At 28.6% G+C, this 19,621-nt stretch overlaps 2 protein-coding genes across 2 annotated transcripts; both read left to right on the top strand.

Moving 5' to 3' along the window:
- The first annotated feature begins 44 nt into the window (after positions 1-44).
- On the top strand, positions 45-2,584 carry LOC127291605 (uncharacterized). Its single transcript, XM_051320809.1, has 4 exons — positions 45-387; positions 593-805; positions 1,909-2,256; positions 2,340-2,584. The coding sequence occupies exons 1-3, from the start codon at positions 323-325 to the stop codon at positions 2,048-2,050; spliced, it is 420 nt and encodes a 139-aa protein (XP_051176766.1). The 5' UTR covers positions 45-322; the 3' UTR covers positions 2,051-2,256; positions 2,340-2,584.
- Positions 2,421-7,384, top strand: LOC127291662 (uncharacterized). The gene is made up of 4 exons (XM_051320868.1): positions 2,421-2,537; positions 3,351-3,657; positions 6,494-6,958; positions 7,101-7,384. Exons 1-4 carry the CDS (start codon positions 2,421-2,423, stop codon positions 7,274-7,276), a joined length of 1,065 nt encoding a protein of 354 aa, XP_051176825.1. The 3' UTR covers positions 7,277-7,384.
- The last annotated feature ends 12,237 nt before the right edge of the window (positions 7,385-19,621 follow it).

Genomic DNA, 19,621 nt, shown 5'->3' with positions numbered 1-19,621 from the left:
TTACACCTTGTATAAACTCAGAATTGTGAAAGAGGTGGGTAAGGTGTCAATTGCCGGAAAATTTATTTCACGGAAAAAATTTTAGCATTAAAAAACAAATGATTTTGTTAATGAAGTTCCTGATCTTTAATGCTAAAATGTGATCGTGTTATCTTTCCGTGAATTAACACGTTACCAGGTGATAAACAAATTAATTCAACTGTTTTTCATCTTTCTTTGTTTCTCATCATCAGGCAATTGTTTTATATTCAATACTTTTATTAGTCTTCTGGTAGCAAAACGAGTTACATTTCACTTTTTGGTAATTCTGATTCGTCACAAAATGCCTCGACTATATAATTTCCATGGACATCATTATATGAAATATAGTTTAATCAGAAATGTGATGTGAGTATATTTTATAAATTTCAAATTCTTTCCCTTTCTAAAGATTTGGAGTGGAAAATTTTTTTTTTATTCTTTTTTAAAGGTTTTTTTTTACTTTAAAATGAGACTTGAGCAATTGTTTATTTATTTGACAAATATATTATTTAATTAATAAAAATTAATTGAAAAATAATTGTATATTATATTAAATTTATTATTGTTACAGATACTTAAAATGTATTTTTCATAAGAAAAAAAATTGTGGTGGACGTGGAAAATTGGATGTAGATGGTACATTTGCAATGACAAGGGAACATAGTCACACGACTGATGCGTCACTTTTATATGAAGAAAACACCTCCTTCAAGACGACATTAAAGACGTCAGCGACGACACAACCTGGACCGCTGATTGATATTTATAACTCGACAGCAGATTTGTAAGATAATATTATTATTTATTTTTTTACTTATTTTTTAATATCTATTTTTTATTATTTATAACTTATTTTTATTTATTTTGTATCATTTTTTTCTATTATTTGTAATTTTTCTTATTATTTGTTATTTATTTTTAATTATTCATTTTGTGATATCTACATTTTATTATTTATTAATTATTTAAATATTATCAATTTAATTATGAATTATTTATTAAGTTCTTATTATTTCTTTATTATTTATTTATTTTTTTTATTATTTGTTATTAATTATTTATTTCTCATTATTTCTTTTTTATTATTTATTACTTATTTTTTATCATAAATTTATTTTTTATTTTGTATAATTTTTTTTCTTTTTTTTCTTTTATTATTTGTTAAATATTATTTATTCTTTTTTATTATTTATTTTGAATGATTCATTTTGTGATATCTATATTTTATTATTTATTAATTATTCAAACCATTTATTTCTAAATTTTTTTTCTTAGTACTTTGTACGAAAGTGCACTTTTATTGTTTTGTAAGCCCGTTTATATATATATATATATATATATATATATATATATATATATGAATAAATAAATATAATTAATTTTATTATGAATTATTTATTAAGTTTTTATTATTTCTTTTTTTATTATTTATTAATTCATTAATTTAATTATTAATTATTTATATTTTATTAGTTATTTTCAATAATTCATTTTTTATTATTTACTAATCATTTATGAATTGTTTATTATTTATTTTTAATTATTCATTTTGTAATATGTATATTTTATTATTTATTTATATATCATTAATTTAATTATGAATCATTTATTAAGTTTTCTTTTTAATTTATTTATTTTTCTTTTATTATTTGTTATTTTTTTTATTATTTATTATTAATTTTTCATTTTTTAATATCTATTTATTATTATTTACTTACATTTGATAATTTATTTTTATTATTTGTTATTTATTTTTTATTATTTATTTTTTATAACATTACTAATTTTTTATTTATTTTTATTATTTATTAATTATTTATTACTTAATTTTCATTATTTATTTTTATTAAAAATCCTGTAATTCTTTATTAAATGTATTTTTTTTAGCCACCAAAGTGCAAGTCAACGATTGCCATTTGCTCAGTTGAAAACCTCACTGATAAACGCGAGAAAAAACAATATTCCACCATCATTTATATTAACAGAATCTCTTGAAGATCTCAGAGATACTTTGAATTCAAATGCCTAGAGTCATCTGAGAAGATATGTTGATGGCACCCTGGAACTCGAGATGACTACCGACAACATGTCACTAATAATTTTAGATGTGGCTTTCACTAGATCTGTAATGGCTAAAAATTTTTTTTTATTAATGAAGTAAAGCAGCACTTCCCATCTAATATTGGATGCCAACAATTGGTGACAATAATGGCTGTTTATGGCGACAAAAACTTTGTAAGTACATGTTGGGATTTTTGATACTTTTTTCAATTTAGAGGACACTTTTATTTTTCAAAATGCCTAATATTTGTATCTAGGTGCTCCCCATTATATGGGTCCTGATGACAAACAACACATTGGAGTCGTACAATAATGTATTTTTAAAATTGAGAGAGATAATGCCCGAAATGCTGATGGAGACAGTGATTACTCTATTCAACCAAATCATGGAGGCTGCTCTTGAATTTGTCTTTCCAGAAGCGGATGTTCATGGAAGTTTTTATTGCTATGAAGAGGTTAGAATAAAAAGATAAAGAATAATAAATGGATTATTAGACCGAAAAAAAATCCTCCTGGATCAAGAGGATTCCTCTTATTTCAATGCATATTTTCCTCTTGTATATGCTGCAAAAGGATACGTCTTATTTTAAGAGGATTCTTCTGCATTTAAGATTATTCCTCTTAAAATAAGAGGAAAATACTCGAAGAATTAGAGGAATATTCTTGATTCAAGAGGATTTTAGCAAGAGGAATTTTCCTCTTCTTTTAAGAATTTTTTTTTCGGTGTACATAAAGGAATGAAAATAAATAAAGAGACTTTTAATTATACAATCACTTACACTTCACTTACACTCACACTTACAATTTTTACACTCTCATTACACTTTCACTCATAATTTTTATACTTTCATTTACATTTTCACTTACACTTTCACTTACAATTTTTATACTTTCACGTACAGTTTCATTTAAACTTTCACATGAAATTTAAACACTTACACTTACACTGCCATTTACATTTACAATTATAATTTTTACCCTTCACTTACACTTTCACTTACACTTTTATTCAAATTTTTATACTTTCACTTACACTCTCACTTAAAATTTTACACTTACACTAACACTTTCACTTTCATTTACAATTGAAATTTTTATACTTTAATTTTCACTTACACTTACATTTTAACTTAGATTTACACTTGAAATTTTTACACCTTTACTTACACTGACACTGAAATTAACACTTGACATTTCTATACTTTCAATAAATTTCAATAAATAAGTAAATAAATAAATAAACAAACCAACAAATAAAAGATTTGTAGAAATCTTCAAATCATTTAAAAGTAGAAGATGAAGAAATCGTTAACAATGAAATTAAATTATTAATGAAAAATTTGCTATCGCTGCCATTACTGCCAAGTGGTGAAATCCACCAATTAATCAACGGAATGACAGATCAACAAGAGGCACAACCGTTTTTACGAGAATCCTTAACGCTTATAGAGAACATCACCGTCGAAAAGCTGTCAGTTTACAGAAATACAGACCATTTAACGGATGCTTTCCTACTCTACGAAGCGAGACTAAATGTACTGCTGGGAAAAACACCAGAAATTTGGAACTTTATTAGTAAGATTAAAATAATAATAATTTATAAACAAGGTGAACATGATCCGCACAAGAAACGTTTGGAATTCTTTCGTACCTACATTTACACTTGAAATTTCCGCACCATCATTTTCACTTACACTTACATTTGCACTTGAAACTTTTACTTTCATCTTAACTTACACCTACATTTGAAATTTTTACACCTTTACTTTCACTGACACTTACATTTACACTTGACATCTCTATACTTTCACTTACACTTGCAATTTTTTCACATTCACTTACACTTTCACTCACACTTATAATTTTTACATTTTCACCTACACTTTCACTCAAAATTTTTATACTTTCATTTGCACCTCCTTTCACTTACATTTTCACTTACACTTTTACTAAAAAATTTTACACTTTCTGGGGAACGTTCGCGTGATTACACTTACGCTTATAATTTTAACACTTTCCTTACACTTTCACTTTTTATTCTTTCATTTACACTTTTACTTAAAATTTTTATACTTGCACTTACACTCACACTCCAAATTTTACACTTTCACTGACACTTCACTTACATTTTCACTCACACTTTCACTTACACATGAAATTTATATACTTTCACTTGCACTCTCACTTATAATTTTAACACTTTCCTTAAACTTCCACTTACAATTTTTATATTTTCTCTTACACTTTTACTGACACTTCACTTACATTTTCACTCACCCTTTACATACACTGCCACTTACATTTACACTTGATATTCCTACACTTTCACTTACACTAGAAATTTTCACATATTCACTTTCACTTGCACTCACACTTATAATTTTCACACTTACACTTAAAATTTTTTGACCTTTACTTTACTTACACTGAGACTTACATTTACACTTGACATTTCTCTACTTTCACTTAGACTTGAAATTTTTGCACATTCACTAACACTTTTTTTTAAAAAAACTTATTTCAATGAAACTAATTTTAATCATTATTTACATTTTTACTAATGCTAATAATAGTTGATAAAACAATATTAATAATTATTATTTAAAAAGTTATTTCTCATATTTCAATTTTTCATACTGGACATATTGTTATTCAGGATATTTCAAAGTATGAATAAAATAGAAGGCAATACCGTTTCAAGCCATACTACTGCTTTTTAATGCAATAAAACAAATATTTATTACTGGATCAGTACTGGTTGCCAGTATTGTATTAACTCTGGCAATCAGTACTGACAAAATGTTACACAGCCCCACAAAAAAAAAAAGTGTCATGTACTTTTGACCGGAATACCCTAACCCTATGTATTTTGACACGCTGAACACGAATCCGAAGTCCGTTTTGCTCTATCACGTCAGGATTTTTTTCTAACCTCAAAAAACATGTCGGATTTTGAGAAGTAGGCGATTTTTTTTAAAATTGATGTATTAACTTCAAACTTGGTATATGGGGGTTTTTTGTGTCGCTGATTACGAATCTGAAGTTAGATTTTCAAAATCCAAAATGGCGGATCCAATATGGAGGACGAATTTTGAAAAAATTTTAAGATTTACTTCAAACTTGGTATCTAGGGGTTTTTTGGGTCGCTGATTACGAATCTGATGTCAGATTTCCGAAATTCGACATGTCTGATTCAATATTAAAGAATTATTTTTAAAAAATCGTCAGATTATTATGAAATTTGGTATCTACAGGTTTTCTAAGTTGCTGACAAGTAACACTAGGGAAGTGCCATACGACGATTTTTCTGAAACTTGGCAGTTTTGTAGTTTTTTAAAAACAATTTGACACGTATGTTTTGTCTTTCCCCAAAAGCTGATTTATGGGGGGGAACTACCCCTTGAATTTTTTTTGGTAGGGGGACATTTTTTTACGAAATTTTTTAAAAATTAATGTGCAATAGTGTATCTGGGGGTTTTTTGGGTCGCTGATTACGAATCTGATGTCAGTTTTCAAAAATTGATAATGGCGTATCTAATATGGCCGATAGAAGTCCATGGTGATATGCCATTTTGAATTTTTGAAATCTGACATCAGATTAGTAATCAGGGACCCAAAAAACCCCCAGATACACTATTGCACATTAATTTTTAAAAAATTTTGTAAAATAATGTCCCCCTACCAAAAAAAAATTCAAGGGGTAGTTCCCCCCGAAAAATCAGCTTTTGGGAAAAAACAAAACATACGTCTCAAATTGTTTTCCAAAAACTACTAAACTGCCAAGTTTCAGAAAAATCGGCGTATGGCACATCCCTAGTGTTACTTTTCAGCAACTTAGAAAACCTGTAGATACCAAATTTCATAATAATCTGACAATTTTTTAAAAATAATTCCTTAATATTGAATCAGACATATCCAATTTCGGAAATCTGACATCAGATTCGTAATCAGCGACCCAAAAAAACCCTAGATACCAAGTTTGAAGTAAATCTTAAATTTTTTTCAAAATTCATCCACCATATTGGATCCGCCATTTTGGAATTTGAAAATCTAACTTCAGATTCGTAATCAGCGACACAAAAAACCCCCAGATACCAAGTTTGAAGTTAATACATCAATTTTTAAAAAAATCGCTTACTTCTCAAAATCCGACATGTTTTTTGAGGTTAGAAAAAAATCCTGACGTGATGGAGCAAAACGGACTTCGGATTTATGTTCAGCGCGTCAAAATACATAGGGTTAGGGTATTCCGGTCAAAAGTACATGAAACTTTTTTTTTTTGTGGGGCTGTGTTATCATCCCAAAGTAACGCCATCTCTGGCACCAATACTGGGTACCAGTACTGAGCCAGTAGTGGTCAGTACAGCACCAGTAGTCGATTTCTGATTGTATTCTTGTTGCTTAATTATAGAAAAAATCATTGACCTTCAATCAAGAACATTCAAAGACAAAGCTAACATAGATTCAAATAATTCTAGAAATTGCTATTCAACAAAAATCATAGAAAAATCGAAAAAAAATATTAAGAGGTTTTGGGAGAATTTGGATAACGGCACGTATACGCCCCAAGAGGTACTGAAATGTGCTTTCGCAATTTGCGTAGAAGACGCAATTAATATTTTCGAATTGAAGAAGGTTACGAATGTGGAAAATGAAGAAAATAATGAGAATAATAGGAATTATGAAAATAACGAAGAGGGCCAAATAATGGAACAAGCAGAACCACCTGTTCTGCCAGTGTTACCAGCACCACCTCAAAACATTCAAAATCAAGACATGGAAATTAATTTAAATGAGGAATTGATCCCAGAAAGAAATGTTCCCCTCATGCTTCCACCCACTGAAAGAGCCGAGATTGCAGTCCAAACAGATAGAGGTGAGACTTTGGTTGTTTTTAAATTAACTCTCTCACTTCCCACGTGAAAAAGTACCCTTGAATTAGATCGAAAACTTTTCAAAAATAAAATTAAAATATATAATAAAAAATATGACCTAATTAAAATATATTCCATCCACAGAAGAGCCGACAATGTGCTGTATTTGTCAGGAAATGTCAGCAACGAGGACCTTCGTTCCCTGCGGACATTTTATTATTTGCAACACATGCGCCGAAGAGTTCCAGGAAAGAGGAGAAACACTCTGTCCTCATTGCAGGGATCCGTACTTAATGATTACTAGAATTTTTAATAATTAAAATTTTTTAATTTTTTTATAATTAAATCAGTTTATTTGTCTTGTGTGCCAAGTTATGTTATGTTATGTTATGTTACCTGTTAAACGTTCAGAACTTTAGCAACATAAATTTTAGAGAATTTGTAAATTCAAAGTTTCTTAAAGATTGAATTTCAAAAGAGTTTAAGTTGAGATATTTTAAAAATAACTGAATTTAAGGAGATGTTAAACAAATTTTTTTTTAAATAATTGAATTTTGAAAGATTTGTCGTTTAGATTATTAAAAATAATTGACATTTAATCGTTTTAAAATGAAGTTATATAAATTAATTTCAATTTAATATTCTTTTATGTTGTTTTTACTTTAAAGTATTTCTCTTATTCTTTGAAGGAAAAATGATAATTTTTATTAAAATCGTGATTTAAATGTAAACGACCCTTTAATTTAAATCATGATTAAAGCTCTTAAAATTTTTAATTAGGTATTTGAAATTGAAGATAAATTTCCAAGTAAATTTTTTATGATTACTTAAAACTAAATTAATATTGCTAATTGTTATTTTTCTTATCCTTTTAGAAAAATGTAGTTTTTCCTTAATTTTGAAATTTAAAAAACTTTGAGAATTAAAAAATAAAGATAAATATTTAAATAATGTTTTATTGATTATTTAAGAAAATTATATTATTTTACAATAAATGGAATAATAAAATAATAAGACATCATCAATTAGAAGTAAATTAGAACATTAGTTAAAAGATTCTAACATTAATAAATGTTAAAAAAATTAAAAAGATGAAACAACAACAACATTAATAGAAGATTCTAACAGTTTGGTCAATCTGCTCTTTACAAACAGGACATTTTGAAATATTGAAATTTAATTTTAAAAGTAAACCAATATTCGAGTGGCTATTAGTCCTCGGCATACTGGTCAAGTTGAAGCAGGAGGCGGTGATGGAGTTGGGGATGCAGGAAGTGAAGGTGGAAGATACAACTTTTTTAGTTCCTTAAAATCGATCTGAGGTCTGAAATTATTAAAAAATATAATATTTTCACGTTTGTCCGGGGCTTCCCGACAAATTGTTGAAGGTTAAGATTTTAATACTCATATTTTTCCTTATTTTTCACTTAATGGGTTTGTTTATTTTACAAATGAATCAATGTCAAAGGTTAAAAGAAGCTTTCTGTATGCAATAAAAGAATTTAATCAATATTTCAAAAATATGGACACAAATTATTCACCAAAAAGCTTAAGTGTCCGTTGCTACATAAATCTTTCCTACTTCTAAAAAAAAATTCAAACTTTGTAAAATAAAATTCAAATTAAAGAATAGAAATGGTGCAAACTTCTTCCTTTAGAAAGGAATCACGAATTCAACATATTTTTTCAAAAAATTTTAAATATTTTATATTAATATATATATTTCAATAATAATATATTTTTACTAGCGTATATTAGAACTAATATATATTTTTATTGATGTATATTTTAATTAATATACATTTTAATCATTATATATTTTTATCAATGGATATTTGTTTAAAAACATGTATTTGTTTCGAAAATATACAACTTACCGTCCAATTGTGTCACTCATTATTGAAAATCTGTAGTAAAATCTCGATTTTGTAGATGCATTGATAGACTGATTGGATACATTCCGGAAAGACTCTGATTCCATTTTCCATTCCATTTTTCGTTCTTGTTTTAATTTTTCATAATTAAGCAATTCCTTATGAGCGACAAGTGTTGTTTTTCCATTTGCTTCCAATAATTTATTTAATTCCATCACCTCTACTCAACTAATGCAAATTATTAATGTCCTCTCAGTATTTGAATTCAACAATTAGTTTACTGTATCTAAAAAGTTTTCATTTTTCTCATCCATTCGAGGCAAAAAAACCTTTGCTAGTACTCGAGAAAACGCTACAGCTTCCAAATACGATCCAATGCAAACATAGAGAAAAACAGTGAATTTTTCTATAAATGAACTTAAACCATTCTCTTGAAACGACTATTATTTGCAGTGACAAATCATTGTCCCGTAAATCATGTTTCTCACACATTACTTTATGTTTTTAAAAAATCTCCATAACCTTAAAAAAAATTTTATTTGAAAATTACAATTAGTTGAGAATTTGATAAGCAGAAAATAAGTAAAGAAAAATATTAGAGATTTTCTTAATTTTCAAAGAAAGTTTTTATTTACCGATTCGATGTATTTATACAATTATAATATCGCCTCCATCCAAAATTAATACTACATGACGAAGACGAATAAAATTCTTCAAACCTCAACAAACGAGTATATATATTATTAAAAATACACATCGCCAGAGAGCAGCATCCAATGGAAACTTTAATTTCAGAGAAATATTTCTTTCTAATTCTAGCAGAAATATTCAGTAGCGACATCTGGATCTACTATTATCGATATGAATTAGTTTGCATAGCTGGGAAGCTTATACAAAAAAAAGTAAAGTATAAACGACAGTCAATTTTTTCGATCAAAATAACTTTTGCGCATTTTAATTTTATAGAAAGTGGTCATTCTAGAATAACAACATTATATGGAATTAACATTTGTTGTTTTACACATTATGTCATATGACATTTATAAATATTAAAAATTAGGTTAGATGATACTTTGACTAAATAGAGTTTAGATTAAACAAAGTTTTTATATTTTAAATTTTATTATCTTACATCTTGAGAAATTGTGCATTTGAATAAATGGTTAGTAGAAAATAATAATATAGAATAAATAACAATTTTAATGTTTCAATTTTTGTTTTCTTTAAGATTATTCGTCATTCTTATTATTCAATGTGTCACGTCACCGTAACTTTTACATTCATAATTATAAGAATTCTTTTAATCAATACCGAATTGTATGTCTCTGCGACAAACACCCGTGCTTTTGTTACGCATTTAAATGCCTTTCTCTTATGAAAACTCCCGCCCCATTGTCGCGCGACTGAACATCTTTCTTTTATGTATAAATGACCCTTGCGTTTTGTATCTTTCTACGTCCATGTACTGTATTTCTAAAACATAGAAATAAAAGCGAGAAATCTTTTAATTTCCCCATGTAACGAACACCTGTGGTATTACCACATTAGAAGAGTGGTACTCTTTCTATTCTGTATTAGAACGGTACAACCCTCTTCTTTAACGTTTAACTGAGAGAGAAGGACTCAACTTCGGCTTCCAAAAATTAGGGTGAAAAATATATAGCACTATTCTCTTACGAATGTTCAGTATAGAAGGACTCAACATCGGCTTCCAAAATTAGGGTGAAAAATATATAGCACTATTCTCTTACGAATGTTCAGTATAGAAGGACTCAATATCGGCTTCCAAAATAAGGGTGAAAAATATATAGATATATTCTCTTATGAATATTCAATATAAAAGGACTACATTTTTATGGAAAGACCAGTTCTCAAATCATCTTCATACGTATAACATCAACCAGTTCTCAAATTATCTTCATACGTATAACATCAATCTCATTCTTGGTACCAGTCGACGTCTTCTAGTTCAAGTGCATAATTCTCTTATACGAAAGTGAAAATCAAGTATCAAAACCCTCTACATTAAACGAGGATCATTACTACTATTTGCATTGGGCAATTATCTATTCTTCCATTATTTGGAAGAGGCTCATTATTTCGGACATTCGTCACGCCTAATAGAACTCCGGACCTGCGGTTATACCTGGGCCCGTCAACCTACCTGACGTCATAAACTCACGCTGGTACCAGCACTTTTCCTGTGACAACAAAGGACACAGCAGTGGTCCTTTTTATTGCAACATATCTATTACTGAATTTTAAGGTAAGTGTTTTATCTTTTCACTCCTAACTTTCTAAACTAGTCGTATATTTGTGGTAACCCTTGCATTCCTTATTTCAGTTGAATGCTGAACTCATTTTCCTGGATTGGTTGGTTCGAGATTCCCTCTCTCTCACATAAGAACGAACTATTTTAACTCTAAATATTTGTCTAAATAAAATTGTAACTTAATTATATTAATTTCTATTCTCTTTCTTACCTGTGCCCTTAGCTCAGAGCCTTCTGCTCTGTAAATGAAACAGGATTACCCTGAATCACCGAAGCGGAAATAAATAAAAATAAAATATTGTTTCTAAAGTTATTTCTTATTTTTGAGACGTAACAGAGGAAATATAATTTTTGGTGCATCGTCCGCTGTGAACAAGAAAGAGAAACTAAATTCATTCTTTTTTCTAAAATATTTTTCAAAAAAAAAATGAGAGAGGAGAAAAAATTCTTGAACCAATAAATCTAAAAATCCTTCTATTTCTTACTTACATTTAACACAAGTGACAATTCTATTAGTGAAAGTCGATCCAAAAGTGAAAGCAGTCAAAATATTAGTGGTAAATTAATAATATGCAACATTTTATTAAACTATATGTCTGAAAAAAGTGATCCCATTCCAAACCCAACACCTGATCGTTGTCTTCGAAGTCATACTAGGGCCGGAAATTTAGAAACTCGTCCAAAATGTGTTCATTCTCCCCCTATCAAAACTTATACATTAGATTCTAGAAATTCCGAAGACGACAGTGATACTCTTAGAATTAGCACAGAAATAGGAAGTGAACAAACATTTAATGCTTTTGAAAATAATCTTCTTGAACTAAATCCAAATTTTTTATCTACACCAAACAAAGAATCTGTTATTTCATTATTAGAGAAATCAGTAAAAATGTCTATTCCAAATAATCAACAAGTATCTCTTCGCGATGCACTAGAATTAGTCCCTTCGTTTGATGGACAAAATATACCACTGACGACTTTTCTCGACGGGTGTCATGAAGCAAAATTAATGTTACCAGAATCTCCCCAAATAGAAGAAAATTTAGTTAAACTCATTCGAAGTAAATTAACAGGTGAAGCTAGGAAAGCTGTATCTGGAAACACTTTTAAAACTATTCTAGATATGGGGACACAATTAAAGAAAGTATTTTCACCAAACAAAACTGTATACCAATTACAGGGCGAATTAGGAAATATTTTTATGTCGGAAAGTGAAAGAGTTTTATCTTATGCAAATAGAGTAAAAGAGTTATCAGATCAAATTTTTGACGCATATAGATTAGCAAGTAAAGACGGTACTTTAACTAAAACAGTGATAGAAACATTAGAATTAGACATTGTTTCTTGTTTTCGTCGAGGTTTGCGTCCAGAAATAGAAATTCGAATTCCAGATTGCGTAACTTTAAAAGAAACAACAAATAGAGCATTAGAAGCAGAACGAAAATTAAACGCGGTAGTAGAACTCAGAAAAGGAAATTCTTTAAGATCAAAAGTTACATTTGCAAAAGAAGAATCAATTATATGCCAAACTTGCGATACAATGGGGCACACTTCTAAAACTTGTAGGTCAAGAAATAATCAATATATTCGAGATCGTTCTATATCCCCTATGCGGCAGGGACCATCTGTTGCTTTTCCAAGAAGAGGAAACTCCCCTTCTTTTGGCCAACGATGGCATTCCCCTTCACAAGTACGATTTTCAAATTTTTCTCAAAATTTCTATAATAAACCAAATTCACAAATTCAAAATAAAAATGATTTTCGCACTAATCAACAGAACAGACCTTTTAGTGTTACTTGCAATTATTGCAAAAAACCTGGTCATGTTATCAAAGATTGTAGGAAAAGAGAATATAATAATAAGCTCAGAAACACATTCTCAAGTAACAATCAAATTAGAGAAAATTATCAATACAAAAATAATTATCCAAATAATGGATTTAGAAATAATTCTACATTTAATACTCAATTAATTAAATACTCAATTTAACAGACAAAATTCTAATACACGACCATCCACCCCAACAAATGAGGGAAACGAACAAAACCGTCCCAGGTCAGGTGCGTCGGGACAGGTGACAATAGAATAAGCGTGCCTAACAAAAAAACATCCGAGGGTCTAGAAACCATTCAAATCAATTGTACTAAAGGAAACAAAATACCATCTATTTATGTTAATACAATTTCTAAACAACTTCATTTAATGATTGATACTGGGGCAGGATTAAATCTTTTAAAAGAAAAAATGCTTGATTCTACAATGACTTCAAATAAATTAAAGTAAATTCAATTAACAGGTATAAATGAACATCCAGTACACACTTTAGGACAAACAAAATTAAATATTTTCGGTTATCCCACAATTTTTAATATAATACCAAATGAGGTTCCTATAGAAGAAGACGGTGTTTTAGGATCAGAATATTTTACTGACAATAATGTTAAAATTAATTATGCTGAAAAATGTTTAGAAGTTAAAGGAAAAACATTTTCTTTTGTATCAAGAAATTTTATAACACTTCCACCTCGATCAATATCTGATATATTTTTATTTGTCGAAAATTCTGATTTAAAAGAAGGATATGTCCCTCTTTTAAATACAGAACCAGGAATTTATATAGGAAACGCTTTAGTTACAAATCACAATGGTAAAGCTTACATAAAAGCAGCAAATACGTTATCAATATCAGTTAAAATTGAAATTGCAAAAGTAACCTTACAAGAATATGATAAAATTTCTGATTCAAACCAAACTACAAATAATAGTAAAATTGAAAAAGACATTGAGGAAAAATTGTTAGATAGCTTTATTTATTCAGAAACTCTGAATAATAAATTTGGATTTTATAATCTTACAGGTAAAGAAAGAATTGAGAAAATTTTAGATTCCCTTCGGTTAGATTATTTAAGATCAGAAGAATTAAAACATGTAGAAGCATTCATTGCAGAATATTCTGAAAGATTTCATTTACCAGACGAATATTTAACAGCTACCAATGTTCTCCAACATAACATCCCTACTAAAGACGACGAACCAGTATTTACGCGACAATACAGATTTCCCCCAGTGCATAAAGAAGAACTTTTAAGACAAACAAGTGAACTTTTAAAAAATAAAATAATCAAACCTTCTCAATCCCCATATAATACACCGGTATGGATTGTGCCTAAAAAAATGACAGTCATGGAAATAAAAAATGGCGAATGGTATTAGACTTTCGTAAATTAAATGAAAAAACAATAACTGACTTTTTTCCACTACCAAATATAAACGAAGTGCTCGAGACCCTTGGAAATGCGCAATACTTCTCTGTGTTTGATTTAGCTTCCGGTTTTCATCAAATTAAAATGAGCCCAAATGATTCTCACAAAACAGCCTTCTCAACCCCATATGGTCACTATGAATTTGACCGTATGCCTTTCGGTTTAAAAAACGCGCCGAGTTGTTTTCAAAGATTAATGAATTGTTGTTTATCTGGTCTTATTGGTACTGATCTATTTGTATATCTTGATGACGTAGTAATTTTTGCAAATTCTCTTGAAGAACATCAACAAAAATTTGATAATTTCATGTCTCGATTATGTAACGCGAATTTAAAATTACAACCAGATAAATGCGAATTTCTCAGACCCGAAGTAGTTTATCTCGGACACATAATTGATAAAAGTGGAGTCCGACCTGATCCAAAAAAGATAATTGCTGTTAAAAATTTTCCAGTTCCCAAAAACGTGAAAAATATGAAACAATTTTTAGGACTTGCCGGTTATTATCGAAGATTCATTAATAATTTTTCTAAAAAATCAGGACCTTTAACACAACTTTTGAAAAAGGACGTAACTTTTCAATGGACGGAAAAACAACAAATAGCTTTTGAAATTCTAAAAAATGAACTTTGCGAAGAACCACTTTTACAAAGACCAGATTTTGAAAAACCTTTTATACTCACAACTGACGCATCCGGTTATGCTATTGGCGGTATACTTTCACAAGGCGAAATTGGCAAAGACAAACCTATTGCTTACGCATCAAGATCTTTAAATGAACATGAAGTAAAATATGATACTTATAATAAAGAGGCCCTTGCGATCGTATATTGCGTGTTACATTTTCGACATTTTCTTTATGGTAGAAGATTCAAAATTGTTACCGATCATAAACCATTATTATGGTTTCAAAATTCAAGTGATCCTTGCTCTCGCGTAACTAGATGGAAATTAAAATTAGCAGAATATGATTTTGAAATGATATACAAAGCAGGAAAAATGAATGTCAATGCAGATTTAGACAAACTAAGAGACCATATAATGTATCCTGCTGAGAAACCAATGGTATTAAATTCTATTGTAAGAGGCATAACAGGTAATTCAATATCCCATAGTGGAATGTCATTACTTAATTTAATGGATGAAAAAACTTTAGATAAAATAGCATCATCTGCATGGGGAAAATTTTGGACTGCTTTTATGAGTTTTGGAATGATGAGCGCAGGATTAATAGGACTAGTAATTATTATACGCGGTATTAAATTAATTGCTGATACAATAATTCATGGTTATACTCTTCACAGTGTCTTTGGCTGGTCGTTACATTTACTTGGCGCTTTGTGGGACTCAGTAACCAATCTATTATTACACCTTGAACAGAAGAATACAAGAGCTAAGCAGGACACAAACCCAACCGCCCCTACCTGCGATAATGACCCTATACTCACAAAGACTTTAGCTAACACAATACAAGATCCTAATAATCCTCAAGCAAAAGATTTATATCCAAATTTAGTGCATGTCTAAAAATAAATAATGAATGGAATATGTTATTTAACCGAAATATATAAATTTATTGAAATAAAACATCTAGCACCTCCTAAAGTCAAAGTTTGTCTTGATAACGATAAAAATATTTCTTCTTACACAATAGAGCATGAAGATGTTGAAATAACTATTTATAATAAACAGGAAACTTTAATAGAGCAAATTTTATATAAGAAATTGTTGTTTATTTTAAAAAATAGATATAATCCATTATCATCAACATTTGAAGAATGCAATAAATTAATGAATCTGTGCACAAAATATAAATTAGGAAAACCTATATATAAATTTTCCTCGCAAATAAAAAAAGAATGCTCTATTTCAGTTTATGTACATGATAAAGTAGAAACTGTCTTTATAAATGATTTCTCCGTTGGCCAAACTCTTGTCGCCAATAAAATGATAAAAAAATATTATCTATATCAAAATCTTTTCAAGTTAAAAACAAAAAATCAAAAAAAAAGAATAATTCTTAAAAGACGAAAGAATTCAATAATTTTCTCTACTCCTGAAAGCCAAACTCCTAACAAATTGTCACCTAAATCCTTAATTTCCAACATCATTCATGATCCAAAGTTCCAAAATGCTGATTTCTCCAAAATTTCTCCAAATTCTAAAACCCGTCAAAATAATAAAGAAAAGATCAAAAGTCTGGTCATTTGTAGAAACTGTATTAGTTGTGGTTATCATATAAAAAGAATATAAATGAAATAAAATAGAATAAATTAATGAATAAATTTTTGTTTCAGAAGCAACAACTCAGTTTAAGTTTTTCAATTTTTTTTTATATCTTCTCTATTTTTAATCCAATAATCAACTACAATAATTTATTTTCTTCATAAAATTAAAGCTAGCAACATAGTAAAGTAAAATAAAATATTTATTTATAAATTAATAAAATTTTTAGAAATATTTAAGTGAAATAAAATATTTATTTATAAATTTTTAGAAATATTTAAGTGAAATAAAATAATTTATAGAATTAAAAAATATATATATATAAAATACATATAAATGAAAACAAAACATTTTCCTATAAATTTTTTTTATTTTTAATATAAAATATTATTTATTCACATCACAATATACAATTAACTTTAATCCTAAAATATTATTTATTACACACACACAAAATGTATACATACATACATTAAAATACAAATATATTTATTTTTATACTAAATCTGAAATTACATTTTTTTTATAAAAATACTGCCGGCCCATAAACCACCTTGCCCCTTGATGAGACTTTCTCATCTCCTTTACAAGGGCAACTTTTAAATGCACGGGATATCCGTGCCATTCATATGGTAGCGTATATGTCACTCCATCAAACAAAAGCTCTGGATATACCCTTTCGTACCTTTTTCCTCCCAATTCAAAAATGGCTTTTGCGAGAACCTGTAATAATGAATTTTTTTTTATTTATTTTTTATTTTCAATTATTGAATAATATTTAAAATATTAAAAATTTAATTACTTACCACCACCATTTGACTATTCTTGATCGAATAATAGATACCCCTCACATGGTATACTCCAAGTGGTCCTTGACGGTTGTACTCCGCCACTAATACTGTCCTCTTTTCAACAGACCTTAACTGAGTGGGTAATTCCACTGTTTCTTTGTCAAATTGAATGAAATTATTCCCCGCATGTTTTTTTTTAGCACTTCCTCTTCACTATCACCTTTTCTTTTCACTCCTACGGAAACTGTTTTTTCATTTTCACTTTTAATCTCTTCTACATTCACCGATTCTATTTCGCTTAAATTCGCAATAAAATTTGCGAAATCTAAATCACCAAGAAACTCCTCTATGTCACTAGGAGAAAACTTCTCCTCTTCAAAAAATGTATCTAAGTCGATACTACAATCTTGGGAATTTTCGAAAGACATCGCGTTAATAATAATATAAGTCACTGATCTTTCTTAAACTAAAGTTTTAAACCCATCCTAACATCCTTTTATAGGATACAATTTTCCCCACTTTTACAATTTTTTCCCTTTTTTCACAAATTCCTTACTATGACCATTTTCCAAAAACTATCTTTTCATTTATAACACCTTTGTTTTTTCTCTCAAAATATATAGATATATATATAGTGTATATATAAGAACAAAGTAAAAAAAAACCGGACATACCTTATTCTTTCTCCATTTATTCTAAAAACATACCTAAAAGTTCAAAAAGGAATTTTTTTTTCTCTCAGAAATATATATATATATATATATACATTTGAGGAAAAGAAAAAAAAAAAAAAAAAAAAAAAGGAAAAAGTAAAGTAATAAAAAAATAAACATAGAACTAAGAACACTATATCTTTTAACTTGCAACCTTTTAAAAATTTTATGACCTTACCTAACTTGATCCTAAATTCTTTTAGGTAATATGAACGCGCAAACTACGAAAAGGGTACATTCTCCAGTAACAGATTTGGAGAATTTAGCCTTTGAATTCTCGTTTACAAAACCTATATACTTAATACCGGAATCGAGGGACCAAGACATAGCGACATGTTCTATAGAACATGAAAATGATTATTTAGAAGTATCTATAGAAAAACATTCAACAAAAGACACTAAAAGAAAACTCGCTCAGACAATGTTAAACAGATTATATATGCGATATGATTTCAATAATCATGAAAATGAGATAGATACCTGGAGCGATAAAATCCAATTAATAAAATGGAGTTTTTCTTGCGAACGATGTTTCGAGCGACATCATATAGCGAAAAACTGTTTCAATGTTAAGAGAAATAAAAATTATTTAGATTAAAGTAAAGCCAAAACTTGTTGTATATCTAAAACATTGTATTCATGTCAAAACTTCGGAAGATCCTCGTTTTTCTTTTAAAGGAGGGAGGGATGTATAGATGTATATATATATGGGGCATTCTACGTCACTGGAAGACCCCCTCTGTCCAAAAATGGGTTTAACGGAAAAAGGTCTAATAGGGCTTAAAATTTAGGTATTTATGTCTACTTTTAAGTGCAAAGTGGCACCTTTCAAAATTCAAAATGGCGGAATCAATATGGCGGACTAAAAGAAATTTTTTTTTTAAAAGTATGCAAATATGCTTAAAATAATTTTTCTTTCGTGTTTTTTAGTTCCATAAATACGAATTTAACATCAGAATTTCAAAATTCATCAAAATTCAATATGGCGGATACAAATATGGCGGCCAAATTAGAAAATTCTTTAAAAAACGTCGGATTTGATTGAAACTTGTTATTCGGGTGTTTTCGGGGTCGCTGATCACGAATCTGGAGTCAGATTTTCAAAATTCAAAATGGCGGAATCAATATGGCGGACTAAAAGAAATTTTTTTTTTTTAAGTATGCAAATATGCTTAAAATAATTTTTCTTTCGTGTTTTTTAGTTCCATAAATACGAATTTAACATCAGAATTTCAAAATTCATCAAAATTCAATATGGCGGATACAAATATGGCGGCCAAATTAGAAAATTCTTTAAAAAACGTCGGATTTGATTGAAACTTGTTATTCGGGGGTTTTCGGGGTCGCTGATCACGAATCTGGAGTCAGATTTTCAAAATTCAAAATGGCGGAACCAACATGGCGGATAAATAAACGAAATTTCAAAAGATGAACTGAAGTAATTAAAAAAGTTTAATAATTTTATTACTACGTCAATATTAAAAAAAATGAAAATAACGATACCCACCTAATTTTTTATGACATT

Source organism: Leptopilina boulardi, unplaced genomic scaffold (genome assembly GCF_019393585.1).
Source record: "Leptopilina boulardi isolate dan_hultmark-lab unplaced genomic scaffold, ZJU_Lbou_2.1 LbouV2_102, whole genome shotgun sequence".
NCBI classification, from domain to species: Eukaryota; Metazoa; Arthropoda; class Insecta; order Hymenoptera; family Figitidae; genus Leptopilina; species Leptopilina boulardi.
Note: the sequence above shows the minus strand (reverse complement) of the source record. Positions and strands in the feature narration are given on the sequence as shown.